Below are 24,122 nucleotides of genomic sequence, written 5' to 3' on the forward strand. Positions count from 1 at the left end.
AAATGTTTATCAAAATAATACATATTTATATAAACAACCATTAATTTACTATTTCAATTTACAGAGGAACCTTTATTATCTGGCATTCGATTATCCAAATATCGGATTATCTGGCAAGATAGCAAGGTGCTGATGCTCGGTTAGACTATGTTATCCAGCATTCAATTATCCGGAATACAATTAACCGAACGAAATACTGCCTGCCCGTGTCCTTCCAATAATCAAGGCTCCTCTGTAGTAACAGCTCATAAACACATTCTTGGCAAAGTCAAATTCAGTAAAACAGATTGTTTCACATGCAATTCTAGCAGCAGGAGGAGAATCCTAGTTTTTAGCTGTAACAGAGAGAAGAATAAGAGTTTCTACATCCAGCTTAAAGAACCCAGCAAGGAAAATTTAAAAAAAAACTGGTCCTGTGGGAGCTTGATCTCACCCATTTAGGGTGCTTCTACTGTTCCAACTTTTAAAAAACCTAAGGCCTCAAAAGCTGTTTGCTTTATTGTCCTTGAGCAGTCCGTATGGTATCTGTTTCAACCTTTCTTCAGAAAAAAACTAGGACAAAATAAACATTTTAAAGCCATAGTATCATCACAGCCTCTTCAAAAATGTGCAGTAATTTTAGAACAATCAGAAACCATTATATAATTCTTTATTATAAAGAATAGAATGTAGCTGTCATGCCTTGCAAAAGGATTAGAATTCAGCAAAATGTCCAGGTAATCATAAAGCAAACTTAAGGTACCAAAATAATCAACTTAACAGAAACAATTTCAGACATTGCTATGATCTTTACTAATTTCGATGGCACTGACAAGGTGTTATTCTTGCAATAGGAAAATCTAAGTAGCAATGTTGCTTTATGAATGCCAGCACACCACCAACATAATGGGAGGCTAACAAAGCCATTGGATGACCTCAACATTTTTGAAGTGTGACTAAATGTGAATGAAATGCATCAATGGAAGAAAAAGGCCGATCATCACCCTGAAGAGTCACGGTATGCGCTTCTGCTCACTTGCTGGTTTCCCCAGCTGAAACTACTAAGGCCATATAGAAGCTCCGGGACTTTGCACCACAGTGCAAAAACATGGAAACCATACTTCCACTAATGATATGGCTGACTTGTCCAAACAGCACAAGAAGCAAAAAAAGGATTACTCTGTACTGAGCTTTTCTAGAACTATCTCCAAACATTTTTCAATATCTTTTACTGTACATGGTCAGGCCATTGTAATGTGTGAATAAACTGAAAAAAAGACATGCCACTATTTTAATTTATATTTAACAACTTTGTGAGTGAGCCAGGTTGCATGCAGGATTTCTTTGGTTAGCTAAAATACTTGCATATACGATATTGCAAATCTAATGAAATCTCTTCCTTAAATAATTATTCGACTAAATTTTGTAAACAGACTAGGAACTAGAGGTAGAGTGGGTGGCTCTTGGTTATTCAGGGACTTACTAAGTCCTGGCTATTAGGGGGTTTAATTTGTTTCTTCTCCAAAATGAAGCAGATGTTTGAAGTTCAATCATCAACATTGTTTTCCAGTTACACTATTTTTGTGGAGGGAAAGGAGAAGATCCAAATAGTAACCCTTTAGGGTTTGGACTAAAGGTTTTTATCATTTACAACCTGACATCCCCAAGGTTATTTTGGAATTGTCTTCCAGTACCTATAATTTTCTACGAGCTGTTTTCATTTCAGATTTCCAGTTTATTTTCCTTTCTTTATACGGACGACCATTTTCCGCAGTAATGGTTTATGTGAAATGATATTGCTAACTACCAGAAATGCCACTCTTCTGATCATTGATGCTTGCTGCAAATCTAAGCAAGTCTTATAGGTTTACTGGAATATTATTTTGAAATTCTTCACCATCACAATTTCAAACATGTTCTCTAAATTCAATGACCAAAATCATGGATTCTCAGAGTTTCTTTATCTCTTGCAAAATTGAATAAATGTTAGATTAGGTTTCTTTCTTGTAATACTAAATTTTAATTGATAATCTTCAGGTGCAAGCTCATAAGCATTGATCATTGCTTTTTAAATAATTTTAAAGACTGCAAATTGTTCTTCTGATCACCTGGAGTACACATTTGTCGCTGTCCCAATCTAACAAAATTGTAGCATTGTTCGTTTGAATTATTTTTCAATAATTAACAATTTTGACTTGATTAAACAGGTGAAGCATTAAAATTATATTTTGTTCAATTGCAGTCAGTTGTTAAAACAGTTTAAATATGTAATTCTTACGACATCCTGCTTTTATATCAACTTATCCTGTAACTTTCTCAGTTTAGTCTTCGTCAAAGATTTCAAATAATCCACTGATACATATTCTATGCCCACAAATGTCATAGCAACATACAAAACCATTTTGAAGTTGCAATCATATACTTCACATCAACTCCCCTGCTTTTATCTCAGTACCGCTGCCTACTCAATTTTGAAGGTTGACGGATTCCCTCTCAAATTCAACAGTTACTAACTCTGCAAACAGCCCCCACTTTGTTATTATCTGAGCTGATGGTAATAATAGTCAAGTGAGATCCAAGAGTGAAACCAAGCTTGATGGAAAGTTTATTTTTGCCACTTGCTTACTATTGGGGTCAGTCAATGAACACATTCAAAAAAGGCTGCCAATGTACTTTTAACACAACAACATAAAAGTTTATTGTATGAGCAGGAAAAAAAAGCTGTATTAAACTTTAAACAAATGGAATAAAGGGTGTCATATCTGAAATAAAATTTCAAACCTTTTTGCCTCAACAGTCATGCAAATTCATAAATTCTGGTGGAGGGTTATTATGTTCCAACTTTAAACTAAGGGGACCTAATAAGTCCTGGTTATTTGGAGTTTAATTTGTTTCCTTTCCAACATGAAACAGATGTTTGAAGCTCCAAATAGTAAAACATTTCTTCTTTGGGTGCAGCTGTAATTGGTTTGTTTTCAGCAAAGTTCTGTATTCACAAATGCTATTTTTAATTATGATGAGGAGGTGCCGGTGTTGGACTGAGGCGGACAAAGTTAAAAATCACACAACCAGGTTATAATCCAATAGGTTTATTTGGAAGTACTGGCTTTCAGAGGACTGCTAAATGAGAGACCTTTAAACCAACCTCGAATACGGCTCACTTATTTCTTAACATGGACTCCTTGAACACCACTTCCATAGTCTTTGGTTTCTTGAGTTGTTCTTTTACGAACACAAAGCCACTCAGGATTTTTTTCTGCTTGGATTACTGTTTTGGTTACTGTTAAACTCCACTGCTATTGTTACAAGCCTTTGAACTCGCTAAATGACCTTATTCTCTCTCTCTCTCTGAAATAAACTGCACACCCCCTGACCTTCTGAATGGTTTCATCTTGAAAAACAAACTCTTTTCCGTTTTGGTTTTCTTTTATCTTGGGACATCTTGCTACTACATGACAGGTTGTTTTTGCTACGCTCTTCTGCACTTGCTTCTAAGGCATGGAAATATTCATCTTAAGGTTTTTTTATTTTAAAAAGCCTAATTTAGAATGCATGTAAGTATATTTTCAATGCCACTCAAAAATCAAATTAAAGCTATGTTCTTCCCTTCTTAAAACACACAATATAGAAATACAAATCAAACTTAAGGCAGTACAGGGTTCACTTTAGAATTCAATTTTCCAAATAACTTCCGCAAGAAGACCTCACAGACAGTGATGGGATATTGATTAGACAAAGTATTCTTTAACGATGCTGGTTGAAAGATATATATGAACCAGGGTCAGCGGCACAAATGCTGCGAGGTCAAAGCAACTCAAGGGAACTAAATATGGTACTGGAGTGAAGTGTAGTCAGTTGCAACCAATAAGTATTTCAACCTATTCCTGAACCAAACATTGAAGATTTCAGCATTACAGTTTCTGTATTTATCAGTTAGCAGCATAATTATGTAGTAAATAATTCATAGAGTCATAGAGATGTACAGCATGGAAACAGATCCTTTGGTCCAACTCGTTCATGCCGACCAGTTAGCCTAACCTAATCTAGTCCCATTTTCCAGCACTTGGATGATATCCCTCTAAACCTTTCCTAATCATGGACCCATCCAGTTGCCTTTTAAATGCTATAATTGTACTAGCCTCCACCATTTCTTCTGGCAGCTCATTCCAAACATGCACCACCCTGTGCATGAAAAAGTTGCTCCTTAGGACACTTTTAAATATTTCCCCTCTCACCTTAAAACCTATGCTCTCTAGTTCTGGACTCCCCCACCCCAAAGAAAAGACTTTGTCTATTTATCCTATCCATGCCCCTCATGACTTTATAAACCTCTATAAGGTCACCCCACAGCCTTTGACACTACAGGGAAAACAGTCCCAGCCTATTCAGTTTCTCCCAACCCTAGCAAAATCCTTGTAAATCTTTTCTGAACTCTTCAGATAGGAGGGAGACCAGAACTGCACACAATATTCCAAAAGTGGCCTAACCAATGTCCTGTACAGCTGCAACATGACATCCCAATTCCTATACTCAATGTCTGACCAATAAAGGATAGCATACCAAACACCTTCTTCACTATCCTATCTAACTGCTAATCTACTTTCAAGAAACTATGAACTTGTACTTCAAGATCTCTTTGTTCAGCAACACTCCCCAGGACGTTACCATTAAGTGTATAAGTCCTGTTCTGATTTGTTTTCCCAAAATGCAGCAGCTCGCATTTATCGAAATTAAACTCCAACTGCCACTTCTCAGCCCATTCGCCCAACTGATCTTTGGTATGAATGCAAATTATGTTATTGAGACAAACATTTTGACTAAGGTGTTCAGATCAATGGAACTAACAAAATTGCCTAGCTTGTCAGTGCTTTCAAAAATCTCAATTTCAGTCAAAATTTCAAACCAGATGCTCTGGTGAAAATAATCCAAGTTTGTCCAATCTCTCCTTATACACTCCAAGCTAGGCAACATTCTGATTAACCTGTTTTGCAGCCATTCCAAAGCTTCCCCATGCTTCCGATACAGTGGTGACCAGACCTGCTCTTATGAGTTAGTTACAGAACAATCAGCATAAATAGGGAAGAATGAGAATCAGAAAATTTAATGTACAGATAGGGTAGCTTAATAAACTGACATATAAATCTGCTAGATTACAATGTGACATACTGCACAAAATTGATACTCCCCAAGTTCTCATGCACGTGCAAAAACACACACATAAATTTTGTGTCCTTCATATACTGTTAAACAACTGATTCAGATGGATACATGTCAGGGAACATTCAAGAGAACTATTATAATGATAAACTGAACTGAAAACAAATTTCGCACTTACCTAATACATCTTTCTCATCCTCGGCAACCAAAGTTTTCCATTCGGAAGGATCAGGATTACTGAAGTCAATATTAATCAAGCGATAATGAGGAGAATTGAGATTTGTCTTAAAAGTGAATACAGTCCCTTCATTAGTGACATATTCATATTCTGCATCAAAGTTATCGATCAGTTTGATCCAAGGAAGAATTCCTATTAAAATAGAATTTGATTGCTCAATTTCTTTTAGAAAGTGACTTTAACAAACACCACTTATACTGTGTTAATATAAACAACAACGGTCAGGTGTCAAACCACATTAGATTCTATTTTGTCTGATTAATGTTCTCAAGTAAAGATGGCAGAGCTGGTTTCAGAATAATTGAAGAATTATTCTATACATCCACCTGATGGTTAGAGCTTGTAAATGCAATCAGCTTGTAATTACATCATTCAAGAACTGTTCATAAACAAAAATTCCATTTTATTTACAGGGGTAATTTCCGGATCAGATTTGAAAAAAAATGTCAAATTTATGAACAAAAAATGTGCACAATCACAATTTTCAGAAGAATACTCATAGATGAAATTAACTTATAGCCCAATCAGGACGAAATGCGTTTCAGTTATCAGCTATGGGTGGAATACAGCTGTATTTGTGATTTTGCAATCATTCTTGGGATTGCTTGATTAGGTTTGACAATTTTCAAGTTGCTACTGGTCTAGAAATTGCAAATGGAACTCCAAAGCAGAGATAAGCACTCAAACTTTGCATGGATTAGAATACATTTCGGGATAACTGCAAGAAAATTAAAATGAATCAGAATGAAATAAGACTGAAAAGTATAACAAGAATTTTCTTATTCTTGCATGAGATGGGCCATTATTTGATGCCCATCCCTAATTGCCTTTGGGGGTTTGCTAGGGCATCTAAAAGGATGTTTAAGATTTAATAACAATGTTCCCTATTCACGCTGACCAGGCTACAGGAACGCTGATTTCTGGTTCTGGACGTTGCTGCTACACACCTTGGAGATTCATGCAACGGCTGGAAAAATAGAGGAAATGTAGGCTGTCGGTGTGGAGTCATATGATGCGACTTAACATCAGTACTTCGCCTTCCCAAAGAATTCATACAACTTTTGCTTTTTTTGATGTATATATCTTAATGCAAACATACATTTAAGTCCCTGTTGAATGATGCAAGTGCAACTTAGACTAAAATTTGAAAAGTTTTCATCAAATGCCATGGGAATACTTTTTGCAAATAATGTCTTTAGCAACACTGGAAAAGGTTTGGCAATTGGGGATAAGTTAACTGTATAGACCTTTTGGCATTGATGTGTGAAAAAGTCACTGAGAAGGCAGTAGAGAGAAGAAAATAACAACTTGCGTCATCTCTAAAGACTATGGTTTGCTATGGATGACAGAGATCCACAACATCTAATGGGGGTTATTAGAATCATGGACTTGCTAGTGATTAGTTACACAATTAGTTATTGAATACATTTTAAAAATGTGCAGTGAGTTTTACAAATTACTCAAGTATTGCCAGTGGTCACATGCATCAAACCTTGCCACCTTGGAATCAAAAATGGGAGTTTCATTCTTCAAGGAAACATCTCTATTAAGAGATAAATAAAACTTTGTTTACAAATGTTAACCTATTCCAACAAAAACATCAATTACAGTGGTCACAAAAGAATTCAGGGTAATCCAAGGTGGAGGATGGGAATAATTTCTGGCTGTAACAGCTGCTTCTTTTTTTGAGGGATTTTAGGTGCCGGAGGTGATTTCCTCAAATTGCAGGATCAGCAATTACTGTTTTATATGCTGTTGCATTGTTTTGGAACGTTAGAGAAAAAAAAGTCAAAACAACAGCAGTTTTAAAAGGGAGAAGAAGAGACAAAGGAAGCACATGGTGAGGTCAGCGCAGGGGGGAGAGAGAGAGAGAGAGAGAGGACATATATCGCTGGACATCAGAGGGTGTCTGGGAAAATTAACTAACAGTGAAATTCACAACTGATCTTGGAGGAACTTTTGGACGAAAGCACAGAAGTAGATAAGTGTATTTTTTTAAAAGTGTGTCCTACAGAAAGTCTGCAAGAGTGAGTAAAGTGGGTTCTTTCTTGATTATGTTTTGGAGTTGTGTCTCTTGATTAAGCTTAAAATAGAAGTCATAACTATTAATTTAACCTGGGGCAGTGTTTGTAGAGGAATAAGACGGTGTTATTTTCTGGGTCTGTAGATTGTGAAGAAGCAAAAATGGCCTTTAGTAGAGTGATGTGCACTTATTGTCAGATGTGGGAGTTTAAAGAGAGCTTAAGGGTTACAGCGGATTATATCTGCCATAAATGCTGTTGGTTGCGAATCTTATCAGATCGAATGGATTGGTTGGACAGACAGTTAGAAGCAAGGAGGAATTTGCAACTGCAACAATATGTGATAGATGGCAGTTATAGGATGGGGGGAAAGTCTCAGACACAGTTACATAGATGGGTTAACTCCAGGAAAGGTAAAAGAGGTAGGCAGCCGGTTCAGGAGTCTTTTGTGGCTATACCCATTTCAAACAGTTATGCTGTTTTGGAAAATGTAGGGGGTGATGGATTCTCAGGGGAACATAGCACGAACAGCCAAGTTTCTGATATTGAGACTGGATCTAATTCAACAAGGGGTACGTCAGGTTTCAAGAGATCAATTGTGTTACGGGATTCTCCAGTCCGAGGTACAGACAGACGTTTCTGTGGCCAGCAGCGAAAAAGCAGAATGGTGTATTGCTCCCCTGGTGCCAGGATCAAGGATGTCTCAGAGAGGGTGCAGAATGTTCTCATGGGAGAGAGGGTCCAGCAACAGGTCATTGTCCACATTGAAACCAACGATATAGGGAGGGAAAAGATTGAGATTCTGAAGGGAGATTACAGAGAGTTAGGCAGGAATTTAAAAAGGAGGTCCTCAAGGGTAGTAATATCTGGATTACTCCCAGTGCTGCGAGATAGTGAGGGCAGGAATAGGAGGATAGAGCAGATGAATGCATGGCTGAGGAGTTGATGTGTGGGAGAAGGATTCACAGTTTTGGATCATTGGAATCTCTTTTGAGATAGAAGTGACCTGCACAAGAAGGACAGATTGCACCTAAATTGGAAGGGGACTAATATACTGGCAGGGAAACTTGCTAGAGTTGTTTGGGAGGATTTAAACCAGTAAGGTGGGTGGGTGGGACTCGGAGAGAGTGAGGAAAGAGGTCAATCTGAGAACAGAAGCAAGTCAAACAGTCAGGGGAGGCAGGGACAAGGTAGGATTAATAAATTAAACTGCATTTATTTCAATGCTAGGGGCCTAACAGGGAAGGCAGATGAACTCAGGGCATGGTTAGGAAGATGGGATAGGGATATCATAGTAATTACGGAAACATGGCTCAGGGATGGGCAGGACTGTCAGCTTAATGTTCCAGAATACAAATGCTACAGGAAGGATAGAAAGGGAGGCAAGAGAGGAGAGGGAGTGGCATTTTTGATAAGGGACAGCATTACAGCTGTGCTGAGGGAGGATATTATTGGAAATACATCCAGGGAAGTTATTTGGGTGGAACTGAGAAATAAAAAGGGGATAATCACCTTATTGGGATTGTATTATAGACCTCCTAATAATCAGAGGAAAATTGAGAAAAAAATTTGTAAGGAGATCTCAGCTATCTGTAAGAATAATAGGGTGATAATGGTAGGGGATTTTGACTTTCCAAACATCGACTGGGACTGCCATAGTGTTAAAGGTTCAGATGGAGAGGAATTTGTTAAGTGTGTACAAGAAAAGTTTCTGATCCAGTATGTGGATGTACCTACTAGAGAAGGTGCAAAACTAGACCTACTCTTGGGAAATAAAGCAGGGCAGGTGACTGAGGTGTCAGTGGGGGAGCACTTTGGGGCCAGCAACCATAATTCTATTAGATTTAAAATAGCGATGGAAAACAAAAGATCAGGTCTAAAAGTTGAAGTTCTAAATTGGAGAAAGGCTAATTTTGACGGTATTAGGCAAGAACTTTCAAAAGCTGATTGTGGGCAGATGTTTGCAGGTAAAGGGATGGCTGGAAAATGGGAAGCCTTCAGAAATGAGATAACAAGAATCCAGAAAAAGTATATTTCTGTTCGGGTGAAAGGAAAGGCTGGTAGGTATAGGGAATGCTGGATGACTAAAGAAATTGAGGGTTTGGTTAACAAAAAGAAGGAAGCATATGTAAGGTATAGACATGATAGATTGAGTGAATCCTTAGAAGAGTATAAAGGCAATAGGAGTATACTTAAGAGGGAAATCAGGAGGGCAAAAAGGGGACATGAGATAGCTTTGGCAAATAGAATTAAGGAGACTCCAAAGGGTTTTTACAAATACGTTATGGATAAAACTAGGATAATAACTAGGGAGAGAATAGGGCCCCTCAAAGATCAGCAAGGCGGCCTTTGTGTGGAGCCGCACAAAATGGGGGAGATACTAAACAAGTATTTTGCATCAGCATTTACGGTGGAAAAGGATATGGAAGATATAGACTGTAGGGAAATAGATGGTGACACCTTGCAAAATATCCAAATTACAGAGAAGCGCTGGATGTCTTGAAACGCTTAAAGTTGGATAAATCCCCAGGATCTGATCAGGTGTACCCAAGAACTCTGTGGGAAGCGAGAGAAGTGATTGCTGGGCCTCTTGCTGAGATATTTGTATCATCGATAGTCACAGGTGAAGTGCCGGAAGACTGGAGGTTGGCTAACGTGGTGCCACTGTTTAAGAAAGGTGGAAAGGACAAGCCAGGGAACTATAGACCAGTGAGCCTGATGTCGGTGGTGGGCAAGTTGTTGGAGGGAATCCTGAGGGACAGGGTGTACATGTTTTGGAAAGACAAGGACTGATTAGGGATAGTCAATATGTCTTTGTGCGTGGGAAATCATGTCTCACAAACTTGATTGAGTTTTTTGAAGAAGTAACAAAGAACATTGATGAGGGCAGAGCAGTAGATGTGACCTATATGGACTTCAGTAAGGCGTTCGACAAGGTTCCCCATGGGAGACTGATTAGCAAGGTTAGATCTCATGGAATACCGGGAGAACTAGCCATTTGGATACAGAACTGGCTCAAAGGTAGAACACAGAGGGTGGTGGTGGAGGGTTTTTTTTCCAGACTGGAGGCCTGTGACCAGTGGAGTGCCACAAAGATCGGTGCTGGGTCCTCTACTGTTTGTCATTCACATAACTGATTTGGATGCGAGCATAAGAGGTACAGTTCGTAAGTTTGCAGATGACACCAAAATTGGAGGTGTGGTGGACAGCAAAGAGGGTTACCTCAGATTACAACAGGATCTGGACCAGATGGACCAACGGGCTGAGAAGTGGCAGATGGAATTTAATTCAGATAAATGCGAGGTGCTGCATTTTGGGAAAGCAAATCTTAGCAGGACTTATACACTTAATGGTAAGGTCCTAGGGAGTGTTGCTGAAACAAAGAGACCTTGGAGTGCAGGTTCATAGCTCCTTGAAAGTGGAGTTGCAGGTAGATAGGATAGTGAAAAAGGTGTTTGGTATGCTTTCCTTTATTGGTCAGATTATTGAGTACAGGAGTTGGGAGGTCATGTAGCGACTGTACAGGACATTGGTTAGGCCACTGTTGGAATATTGCTTGCAATTCTGGTCTCCTTCCTATCGCAAAGATGTTGTGAAACTTGGAAGCGTTCAGAAAAGATTTACAAGGATGTTGCCAGGGCTGGAGGATTTGAGCTATAGGGAGAGGCTGAACAGGCTGGGGCTGTTTTCCCTGGAGCATCAAAGGCTGAGGGGTGACCTCAGAGGTTTACAAAATTATGAGGGGCATGGATAGGATAAATAGACAAAGTCTTTTCCCTGGGGTCAGGGAGTCCAGATCTAGAGGGCATAGGTTTAGGGTGAGAGGGGAAAGATATAAAAGAGACCTAAGGGGTAACATTTTCCACACAGAGGATGTGGTGAAGGCTGGTACAATTGCAACATTTAAGAGGCATTTTGATGGGTATATGAACAGGAAGGGTTTGGAGGGATATGGGCTGGGTGCTGGCAGGTGGGACTAGATTGGGTTGCGATAGCTGGTCAGCATGGACGGGTTGGACTGAAGGATCTGTTTCCATGCTGTACATCTCTGACTCTAGGAGCATTAATGAAGGAAACATTATATTTTTTTTTTCTAAGGGACAATGTCATATGTGGAACATATTCTACAATTATTTTGGGCCATAACTTCAAAGATTTGTATAAATGATTTGAAGATCAATGTTGAGGGCAAAATCTCTAAAGTTGCATAGGATATTAAGGTAGTGACAAGAAAGAATTGTGAGGATGATACTGAGTGGCTTAGGAGAGTCATTGACAAGTTGGCTAAATGGGTCAACACCTGGTAGATGCATTTCAATACAGAGAAACGTGAAGTCGTGCATTTTGGTAGAAGGAACATAAAGAGACAATACAGGCTCAATTATTAACTTTGAGGGGAATACAGGAGCAGAGGGACCTTGGGGCTCACGTACATGATTCTTTAAATGTGGCTCAACAAGTTGAAATAATTGTCAAGGTTTAGAGGATCCTTGAGTTTATAAATAGAGGCATAGAGAACGAAAGCAAGGAAGAGATGCTACACCTCTACAAATCATTGGTTAGACCATACCTGTCATATTGTGTTCAGTTCTGGTAACCTTATTTGAAAGGAAGGACGTTAAAACCTGGTGACTTTGTAAGAGATTTACTAGAATGATACCAGGAATGAGGGATTTATGATACAAGGAAAGATTTGGGAAATTTGGCTTATTGTCCTTAAGAGGTATACAAAATTATGAATAATTTTGACAAGGTAAAGAAGAATATTCTGTTTACTCTAGTTGGTATGTCAGTAACTAGGAGTCACAATTTCAAAGTTGTCAGCAAGGCAGCGAGGCAGAGAAGAAACCTCTTTACTCAGACTTGGTAGAATATGAATGCGCTGCCTGAGAGTATGATGGAAGTGGAGTCCATGGGAAGTTTCAAGAGAGCCAGATATAGATATGAAAATGATGAATTTAGAGGGCTATGGAGAATGGCTAGAGAATGGGTCTAACTGTGTGGATTCTTCAAGAATTGGTACAGACACGATAGGTTGAAGGCTTCCTTCTGTGCTATAAAATCCAATGATTTTATGATAGTTGTATTAAACCAATTGATTGAAAGAGACTAAAACACAAGAACGGTTTACCTTTAATACCATGGGGCAAATCTTTCAGGTCGCAATACCAAAGACGATTGACTGGATCACAGCCCTCACGAATTGATAGCAGAATATACTGTCCATCATCTGATACCTGTACCCAAGTGCAGAGATACTATTAACAATTGGTTAACTACTCAAGTGAATTTATTTTTGAAATGCCTCTCTTGATAACAGTCTTTTATGCAGACATTTAAGTCAAAATAACTAGCTGTAACAAATAACTGGCCCGATATGTGACTAAATAATTTTCACCTTTGTTTATAAATCACTAAGGAGAAAAGAAAAAATGACGTGAAGTTGAATTGGGATAATTTTGTTCAAGTAATTCGCTCACTTGTAAGACTGAAACTAACTCTATATGATCCACTACAAAATGATCTGTCTAGTGCCTGCAAAGAGAATTTAGATTATACTTCTAATGTAATCATCAAGTCAGTCAGTGGGAGACAGCATATTTAGCAGTAAAAATTATTCTGCCTCTCTCATAAACTGCATGTCTCCACCGACTTACGGTAAAGTTCACTCAACACTTCATCCGCCACATGCTTTTCCAATTATTATTTCATCCAATTTATTATAATAACAATTATGCCCCATGCCATACTCCTCAATCTCAGTGGAAATCAGATGTTCAAGGCACTGCCTTCCCACAGGAACTGCATCTGACGCTTGAATAGCCAACTGAATAATTCCTGACTGTGACAGGTAGACAACTGTTTCTCTCCAACACCACCTCCCCCCAAAACTCCCATTTCCTATTACAGAAGTTGTACAGGACAGTTCTGAAGGATAATCACCTGAAATGTCTGCATCATCTTACTTCTGTACCTGTTAGCAATAAACCAATAAATTCTACATTCTCTGTAGCCCTCTAAATTAATCATTTTCATAGCTCTCTTGAAACTTCCCATGGAAGGCAAATTGAAGGCAGCGCATTCGTATTCTAACAAGTCTGAGTAAAGAGGTTTCTTCTCATCTCAATCCTCGCTTCCTTGCACACCTAATGTTCAGCATGCAAAGAAATCATCAATGTTATGCCTTTGGTGTGCTCAGATGCCCCAAAGTGCATTACCACCAATGAAGTAATTTACAGAAGTGAAGACACGATTGCAGGGTGGGTAAAATAGCAGTCAATTTTCACACAGCAAGGTGCTGCTACACGTGACAATGTGATAATGACCAGATCTGTTCTTCTGAAGTTGATTAAAGCATAAACATTGGCTAGCAAGTGAAATTAATTCTCCTTATTTCATGTTCATTTGAGAAGGCAGACCTCACCAAAAGAAAATATGAAAAGAAATGTTAAATCACCTCTCATCCATAAGATTTCAAATTAAAGTAGCTTGGCAATTAACCTGATGAATATTAAACAGGTTACTCACTCTGTTTATGGTATATGTTAATTCATTTCTTACTTTCCTTAGAACTGTGCAGACATGAAACAAAATGAAACTGCATCAACTAACATTTGCAAAACAAGCAGGTGACCTATTGCCAAAAAGTTAAAAAAATTCTGAGCTATAAATACAAATGTGAAGATTTGATTATATTTGCTAGTACTTTTCTCTAGACTCAAAAATGTGTGTCACAATTAATGAGGTTAATTGTTAAAATAACTGGGATCCCCACAGAATGAGGTCAATTTGTTAAAATAACTGGGATACAGACAACGAGATCAAACAACATCCCTGATTCACCACATAAATATTAGGAAAGATTTACTGGGTATCTGAGATTTAGTCAAAGTGGTGATGGGCTTTTCCTCAAACCACCTCAATCCTTCTGTAGGTGTTAAGCAATGCATGCAGAAACTACAATAAACATGGAATAGTGATATTCAGGATTCTATATGACTCAAAAGACCTTGAGAGTATTTGTAAGCACATTACTGTCATGGGCCATGTGGTGTGGAAGTTGCAGGAGAAAGGAGGTGTGGCCAAAGTAATTGAGGAGTTGCTTTATTGGACCATGTAGAATTGTACATACTGCATCAATGGTGGAAGCCCAGTGACAGATATATCTAGGAATTAAACTGATGTTTGAGGGTGATGGCAAGCTTAAGGATTGTTGCAGCTGTGCCTATCCAGGTGTGTGACAATGATGCCAGTGACACCTCTGACCTAAGTTTTGTAAACCTATTTTGTTTTTTCTTCTCATAGTCTCCTCTGCATTGCATGTCATTGGTCAAATGTTTGCATATTCAAAGAAAGAACAGTACAGCACAGGAACAGGGCCTTCGGCCAACCGAAGACTGCACCGATATATGGTGCCTTTCTAAAGTAAAAACCTTTTGCAACTACATGGTTCATACCCCTCTAGTCATATACCTGTTAAGATGCCTCTTAAATGCTGCTATTGTATCTGCCCCCACCACCTCCTCTGGCAATGCATTCCAGGCACCCTCTGCATCAAAAACCTTCACATTGAATCTTCAAATTCACTTGAAGCATGCTTACATCCTCCTCACATAGAAACAAAGAAAATAAGAAGTCCATTCAGCCTGTTCAGCCATTCAACATTATTATGGCTGATCCTCTATCTTCACTCCTGCTCTCTCCCCAAACGCCTTTACACTTCGAAATCTATTTCTTTCTTAATTATGTTCAGTGACTTCAACCACAGCATTCTATGGTGGACAATTCCACAGGCTCACCACTTATAAGGCCAGAAATTTCTCTTCATCTCAGTAACAAGTAATCTAGCGCGTATCCTGAGACTCTGACCCATTTCTCTGGACCCCCAGGGAAACATCATCTCTGCAATGTCTGTTCAGCCTGGTCAGAATTTCATACTTTGAGATCCTTTCTCTCATTGTTCTTAAGTGCAGTAAAAACACACCCAGCTGACCTAATCTCTCCTCTTAAACCTACTATCACAGGAGTCAGTCTGGTGAATCTTCACTGCACTCTGTCCACAGCAAGTATATCTTTTCTTAAGGATGAAGATGAAAACTACACACAATACTTCAAGAATAACTCAGCAAGACCCTTGACTGCTACACTATGACCTCCATGCTCCTGTACTCAAACACTCACATAACAAAGGCCAACATACCATTTGCCTTCCTAACTGTTTGCCGGAGCTGCATGCTTGCTTTCAACGTCTGTACAAGGACACCCAAGTCCTTTTGTGCATAAACCTTTCTCAATCTATCACCAATTAAATAATATTCTACTATTGTTTTACCTACCAAAGTGGACACCATTACGTTTATACATGTTATATTGTAGCTATCATGCATGTGCCCACTCACACAACATAGCTAAATTGCCTTGGAACCTTCTTATGTGCTCCCCACCACTCTCATTTCCACCCTGTCAAATTTGGAAAATATTACATTTTATTCCCTCAACCAAATTGTTGAAGTGTGTTGTGAATAGCTGATCCCTGCCACTCTGAAATAACCTATTGATTCCTAATTCGCAATCCATGCCAGTATAATACCACCAATCTTATGTGCTTTGTTTTTGCAAATATCCTCTTACGTAGGGCTTTATCAAAAGCTTTCTGAAAATCCAAGTACACTACACTCACTGGTTTTCCCTCATCTATTCTACCAGTAGAATTCTACCAGTTACATCCTTAAAAAGCTCCAGTAGGTTTGTCAAACATTATTTCTTTTCCATAAATCCATATTAATTTTGTGTAGTAATGTTGGTGTTTCCTACATGGTCTGTTATCACATCCTTTATATAGATTCCAACAAATTTCCTACTACAGACGCTAGGTTAACTGGTCTGTAATTTGTTTTTACCTACTTTTTAAAAAATAGTGGGGTTACATCTTCTACTCTCTAATTTGCTCCAGAATCTATAGCATGCTGGAAAACGACAACGAACGCATCCAATATTTCCATGCCACCCCCTTTGGTACCAGGCATGTAGATTATCAAGTTAGATAGGCAGGTAATGTGGTTTACCCAGGCTACATGTAGATTAAAGTCACCCATGATTAGCACCCTTGTTGCATGAATCTTGAGACTTCCTGTTTAACATCTTTCCCTACCTCACCATTACTGACTGGAGGCCTGTAGTCAACGGTAACCGATGTCTTTTTTTCTCTCCTGCACATACTTATTTCTTAACTTCACCATGATAGATTCCACATCTAGATTTCCGGTGCAAAAATATCCTCTCTCACTGTTGCACTGATTTCAACTGTCACTAACAACTGCATCCCATCCCCTTTTTTTGTATAAAGATTTAGTATCTTGTTAGGTTCCCTCACAGCTATGCCTTTGTGATCACAATCATATCATAATTTGTCTTATTGTGAACGCTCCGTGCAATTAGATGTAGAAACCTCAGACTGATTTTCTAGATTTTTTTAGATTTATTTTTGTACTCTAGTTCCATTTGTGGCAGTCCTCATTTCCTCTGACTTTTACATTTGTTTTTCACTTGCTTATTTTCCCACTCCACCTTAGTTTTCCTCACTGCAGACTCCCTGCTCAGGTTCCTGTTCCCTTGCCTTACAAGTTTAAATTCTTCTCCACAGAACTAGTGAAAGCCCAGCAAGGATACTAGTCCAATTTGGCTGGGGTGCAACGTGTCCAGCTTGTATCTTCCTCAGAACCAATCTCAATGCCTCAAGAATCTTAATCCATCCCGACTGCACTATCCCTCCAGTCAAGCATTCATTCAGTCTATTCCCTTATTCCTGATTTTGCTACGACATGGCACAACTCTCACAATTGTGTCATGTAAAAACTTAGAAATATTACATACAATCTTATATCCAAATCCTTGTGCATAACTAGAACCAAGCACTGATCCTCGCAGTACCCCATGAGCTAAGCACTGATCCTTGCAGTACCCCATGAGCTAAGCACTGATCCTTGCAGACTCCCAATGAGCTAAGCACTGATCCTTGCTGTACCCCCATGAGCTAAGCATTGATTCTTGCAGTACCCCATGAGCTAAGCACTGATCCTTGCAGTACCCCATGAATTAGAGCCTGCCAATCTGAGAATGACCCATTTATTATTATTTTGTTTCCTGTCCATTATTTGTTTTCTATACAGCAAATTCTCCTCAGCCTGTGTGCTTGTGTTCACCAACATTTTGTTTAGTACCTTATCAAAAACCTTCTAAATATGCCACATCTAACAATTTCCCCTTATCTATTCTGTTAGGTACATCCTCAAAGAACTCCCAACAGAAATGTCAAAATCCATGATGACTCAGAAATCAATGGTATGATTGGGCAAAATTCCTACTATTGCATTCTTCATTACAGATTCTAACATTTTTGCAGATATTAGGCTAACAGGTGTTCTTAGTTTTCTCTCCATTTCTTCATTAGTAGTGAGGATACATTTGATACCTTCCAATGTATCAGGATTAGTGCAGCAATGCGGAATTTTGAGACTATTACCAACCCATCTACTAATTCTGCAGCGACTTCTTTCAACACTCTGCGATTAAGGCAGGCACAGGAGTATATTTTGTAAACCGATGTTAATAAAATCCCACACCCTGAATTTGTCCAGATGAATTGTATTCCTATTTCAGATTTTTAATAATTTCTATTCCTGAGCTGAAAAACAATCTGCCTTTCAGCCTTCAAGCCAATCCCATTATTGATTCATGGCTGACCTTCTACTTCAATGCAACGTTCCTAAATTATCTCTACATCCATTGATCTCCTTAATCTTCATAAATGTATTGGTTCCTGTCTTAAACATACACCATGATGTAGCTTCCAAAATTCTTTCGAGGTAGAGAATTCTAGAGATTCACTACCCTCTCCATGAATAAAATCCTCATTGTCTTGGTTTTAACTTGTCTACTCCCTACTATTGAGATTACGTTCCCTGGTTTTAGAAACACCTTCCAGGAATGCATCCCAATCTAAATCCACCATGTCACATATTTTGATAGAATTTTTGGAACAACATTCAATTTTTCTCAGGGGAAAAGATATTTCTGTGACAATGTTTTGGAGTAATTGCTTGTACCACGGGGTATGTGAAATATTTTCATAATGTTTTACTTTAAACCCATTTTTTGCTAGCCCCGGCTATGGGATAGGTAAGGATGGCAAACTTATCAAAAAGACAGCACAACAGAACTGGATAGCAAAGATTTTGAGGTAAGGCTAGATGTGTAGTATCATAATGAAGCAGATTGAGTTTTAACTCAAGAACAGACATTAAAAATCTGAAAAAGGGATGTAGCTAGTCCAGGCAAATCCAGGGTGTGGGCCTTTGTTACAACTGGTTTACAAAATATACTGATTTATTCAGTTTCATAGGATCTGGAGTCCTTTATGTCAACTAGAAGAAAGTGAGGACTGCAAAAGCTGGAGATCAAAGTCAAAGAGTGTGATGCTGGAAAAGCACAGTCGGTCAGACAGCATCCAAGGGGCAGGAGAATCTACGTTTCGGGCATAAACCATCTCCTATCCCTTGGATGTTGCATAACTGGTTGTGCTTTTCCAGCGCCACACTCTTCAATGTGCCTCATTAAGCTAATATTTGTTATGGGAACCGCAGCATTTCTCTCTATGCATCAGGCAATAGTAGTTTATTTTAACTGATTCATTTCATTTAAATTATTTTTCATAGCATACAATTTGGTATCCATACCTTTATCAGTCGGTGCATTGAGTATGGGAGTTGGGAGGTCATGTTGTGGCTGTATGGGACATTGGTAAGGAATTCCCACTTTTGGAATACTGCGTGCAAGTCTAGTCTCTTTGCTGTAGGGTTCAGAAAAGATTTACAAGGACATTGCTACAGTTGGAGGGTTTGAGCTATAGGGAGATGCTAATAGGCTGGAGGTTGAGGGGTGACTTCAGAGATTTATAGGATAATAGACATTGATAGGGTAAACAGACAAAGTCTTTTCCTTGGGTGGGGAATCCAAAACTACAGGGCATAGGTTTAAGGTGAGAGGGAAAATATTTAAAAGAGATTTAAGGGGCAACTTTTTCACACATAGGGTGGTACATGTATGCAATGAGCTGCCACATTTAAAAGGCATCTGGATGGGTATATGAATAGAAAGGGTTTAGAGGGATATGGGTCAAACACTGATTGATTTAGGATATCTGGTCGGGATGAATGAGTTGGACTGAAGGGTCTGTTTCCGTGCTGCTCTATGCCCTATAATAGAGCAGCCAAATATAACATTAAAATTCTGAGGCTAGCCTGAAATTTCAACATAAACTATACTTGCACCATACTGTATATTTTCAATATGAGCCTGCATGTACTTTTGAACCTTGTATCAAAGCTTGAGGCAATTCATTTTATTTTTAGATAGTTTGCAAATACTTTTTTCTGTGAATGACACATTCTGAAAGCTTATGCAGAAACATCACAAAGATAAAAATAAAACAGCATACATCACAAGGTTGACTGCAAAAATATTCAAAGTTGTGCCAAATTTTTGATAGCTGAAATCAGGTCTCAGTTATCAGCGGTTAATGGATTCTAGTGGAACTCCAAGTCAATAACAATATCACAAATGCTGGGCAATATTGAATAATATTTCATTTTAAAATTTTTGGACAATACAAAAAGAACAATTACAATCCTTGCCAATTCTTTATGAAAATTGAAGGTATGAATCAATAACACTCTTGAATATGTTGATATTATGCCAGGTAAAATGCCATCTATGTGACTTTTATGGTTTTGCATGTCTTCTCCATATTGCATACAAAGCTTCAGTTTAATAAAAATTACAAAATAAAAATTTTAGGAAGATGAACATCATATATCTAATTCTGAGACCTAAGGCTCTGCTCTGCGACTGGATCCTTGGCTTCCTGACCCACAGCCCGCAATTAGCGAGGACCGGCAGCAACACATCCTCCACGATAATCCTCAAAATCAGTGGCGCACAGGTTGCGTACTCAGCCCCTCATTATATCCCTTTTACACTCAACTGTGTGGGCAAATTTTGCTCTAATTCTAATCTTGAAACTTATAAGTAATGTCAAGATGGACATCAAGAGCTTCTTTAAATATATTAGAAGGAAGAGAGAAGTCACTTAGAGAATGAAACTGGGGAAATAACATTGGAGAACCAGGAAGTGGCAGAAGAGTTGAATAAATACTTTGCATCAGTTTTCACAGTATTAGACACTGCAGAATCACCCACTGTCGGCATTTTGGGGGTGCCACGGTCAAGAAACTAGACTTAGATGGAAGTGGGTAATGCAGATGCTGGAGTGGGTGATTCTGCAGTGGAAACCCCAAGATGCTGACAGTGGGTGATTCTGCAGTGGAAAGACCATTGAATATCTAGTTGCAATGATTAGATTCTATCCTGTTGGAAATAGTCTTTGCCTGGCACTGACATAGTGCAAATTTTACTTGTCAGTCCAAGCCTGGATTTTGTCCAGGTCTTGCTGCATTTGGACATGGAATGCTTCAATGTCTGAGGCGTTGCAAATGGTGCTAAACATTGTTCAATTAGAGAACATCCCCACTTCTGACCTTATGATAGAAGGATCGTCATTATTGAAGCAAAAAAGGATGATTGAGCTTATGACACTAGCACAACATATTGAGTGAGGAGTTAGAAAAGCATATGTGACTTTGAGCTTTGTAACTCGAGGTATTAAGGACAAAAGCCGTGAACTTATGCTGTCATGTTGAAATGCTTAAAAATTCTATTTAAGTGATTACTAGAATACTGCATCTAATTCTCATCATCACACTTGAGGAGGAATATGAAATTTCTTCAAAAGGATATGGAGATTTACCAGAATGATTCCAGAAATACGAGAATTTAGCAACAAGGCTTAGTTCAAGAAGGTGGGGTCATTCCTGTTGGAGTGAAATGAGCAAGGGGAAATCTATTAGAAGCGTAACAGATTAGGACAGGTTTAGATTAGATGGACAAATAAATTTGTTTCAATAAGCTAAATGAACAACTTGGGCACACAGATTTAAGATTTGATCAAAAGTTGCATAGGGATATGAGGAAGACTTTTCTTCTAACAATGAGGCACAGGACAATGATCTGGAACACAATCTAAGTGCATAATCATAGAATCACTAAATGGATGTGCAGGCTAGGTTGATTAGCCATAGTAATGCAGGAATACAGGGATAGGGTAGGGGGTATGGGTCTGAGTGGGATGTTGTTCAGAGGGTCATAGAACAAAGAACATACAGAAGTATGGCACAGAACAGGCCCTTTGGCCCACAATGTTGTGCTGAGGTTTAATCCTAATGTAAAATACAATAACAACCTACATACCCCTTAACTCACTGCTATCCAAGTGAATGTCCAGCAGTTGCTTAAATGTCCCCATTGACTCTGCTTCCACCACCACAGCTGGCAACGCATTCCATGCATTCACAACTCTCTGTGTAAAGAACCTACTTCTGACATCTCCTTTATACCTTCCTCCTTTTATCTTCAAGCTATGATTCCTCGTACCAATCAATCGTGCCCTGGGGAAAAGTCTCTGGATATTGACTATCTATTCCACTCATTATCTTGTATACCTCGATCAGTTCTCCTCTCTTCCTCCTTCTCTCCAGAGAGAAAGGTCCGAGCTTATTCAACCTTTCTTCATAAGGCAAGCCCTCCTGTCCAGGCAGCATCCTGGTAAACCTTCTTTGCACCCTCTCCAAAGCCTCTGTATCTTTCCGATAGTAGGGCGACCAAATCTGGACACAATATTCCAAGTGTGGTCTCACCAGGAACTTGTAGTGATGTAGCAAAACTTCGTGGCTCTTAATGAAATCCAAAACAACATATGCTTTCTTAACAACCCCACCCACTTGGATGGCAACTTTGAGGGATCTATGTACTTGCACACCCAGATCCCTCTGTTCCTTCACAATGCCAAGAATGTCTTTAATCCTATATTCAGCATTCGAGTTCGACTTTCTAAAATGCATTTATCCAGGTTGAACTCCATCTGCCATTTCTCAGCCCAGCTCTGCATCCTGTCTATGTCGCACTGCAGTAACCCTCGATACTATCAACACTACCTCCAAACTTTGTCATCTGCAAATTTACTAACCCACCCCTCAACCTTCTCATCCAAGTTATTTATACAAACTACAAAAAGCAGAGGCCCAAGAACAGAGCCCTGCGGGACCCCTCTCAACACTGACCTCCAGGCAGAATACCTCCCATCTACAACCACTCTCTGCCTTCTGTCAGCCAGCCAATTCTGAATCCACATAGCCAAATATCCCTGTATCCCATACTTCCTGATTTTATGAATGAGTTACCAAGGGAACCTTATCAAATGCCTTGCTGAAGTCCATATACATCACATCCACTGCTTGACCTTCGTCGACCTGTCTTGACTCCTCCACAAAGAACTCAAGATTAGTTCGGCATGACCTGCCCCTCACAAAGCCACGTTGACTGCCTTTAATCACACTATGCTTTGCCAAATAGTCATAAATCTATCCCTCAGAATTTTTTCCAAAACTTTGCTGACCACAGACGTAAGTCTGACTGGTCTGTAATTGCAAAGGATTTCCCTATTACCCTTCTTGAAAAGAGGAACAACATTTGCCTCCTTCCAATCCTCCGGTATGACTCCCATGGAGAGTCAGGAGGGAAATATCCTCGCCAGCAGCTCAGCGACCTCCTTCCTCGCTTCCCGGAGCAGCCTAAGATAAATCTGGTCTGGCCCTGATGGGACTTATCAATCTTAAATTTCCAAAATTTCCAGCACATCAACTTCATCAATCTTGATCTGGTCATGATTGTATCTCAGCTCCTCCAAGTTTTCATTCACAACAAGGTCCCTTTCCTTGGTGAAAACTGAAGCAAAAAACTCATTTAGGGCTTCCCCTATCTGCTCAGACTCCGCACAAGTTCCCTCCGCTATCCCTGATCGGATCTACCTTCTCCCTGATCATTCTCTTATTCCTCACGTATGAGTAAAATGCCTTTGGGTTCTCCCTAATCCTTCTTGTTAAGCCTTTCTCGTGCCCCTTCCTGGTTCTTCTCTGTCCACTTCTGAGCTCCTTTCTAGCAGGCCTGTAATCCTCTAAAGCTGTACAAGGTCCTTGCTGCCTCCACCTGATGTAAAAGCTGCCTTCTTCCTTTTGACGAGAAGCTCCTCTGTTCTCGTCATCCAAGGTTCCTTAATCTTACCCCTTCTTACCTGTTCCAGAGGAACAAATTCGTGCATCACTCGCAACAACTGCTCCATAAATAGCCTCCACATGTCTGCTGTGTCCTTTCTGTGGAACAATTGCTCGCAGTCTGTACTTCCCAACTCCTGTCTGATAGCATCATAATTTCCTTTCCCCCAATTAAATATCTTCCCTTAGTAACTGCTCCTTTCACTCTTCAAGGCTATGGCAAATGTGAGGCAGTTGTGATCACTGTCACCAAAGTGCTCTCCTATCGCGAGATTTGACACCTGTCCTGGCTTATTGCCGAGCACCAAATCCAAAATGGCCTCTCCCCTCGTCAGTCTGTCTACATACTGATAAGGAAACCTTCCTGAACACATCTGACAAAAACAGCTCCATCCAAACCACCTGCACTTAGGAGGTTCCAGTAGATATTGGGAAAGTCTTCTGCATTTTTCCAGAATCTGCCCGCCTATGAGTTCTTCAATCACTCTACTGCTATCAGGTGGG

General features: G+C 39.3%; 1 protein-coding gene across 2 annotated transcripts in view; it reads right to left on the bottom strand.

Moving 5' to 3' along the window:
- The window catches only part of LOC122548411 (prolyl endopeptidase-like), a 205,495-nt gene that overhangs the window by 101,065 nt on the left and 80,308 nt on the right, over positions 1–24,122 (bottom strand). For both annotated transcript variants that reach the window (XM_043687029.2, XM_087982666.1), the window contains 2 exons: positions 12,527–12,632; positions 5,315–5,506 (listed from right to left, as the gene is read on the bottom strand). In XM_043687029.2, coding sequence (XP_043542964.2) covers positions 5,315–5,506; positions 12,527–12,632 — 298 coding nt within the window. The remainder of the gene's footprint in view (positions 1–5,314; positions 5,507–12,526; positions 12,633–24,122) is intronic.

This window comes from Chiloscyllium plagiosum, unplaced genomic scaffold, assembly GCF_037043375.1.
Source record: "Chiloscyllium plagiosum isolate Xiang-an unplaced genomic scaffold, Cpla_swu_hap1 HiC_scaffold_3, whole genome shotgun sequence".
NCBI classification, from domain to species: domain Eukaryota; kingdom Metazoa; phylum Chordata; class Chondrichthyes; order Orectolobiformes; family Hemiscylliidae; genus Chiloscyllium; species Chiloscyllium plagiosum.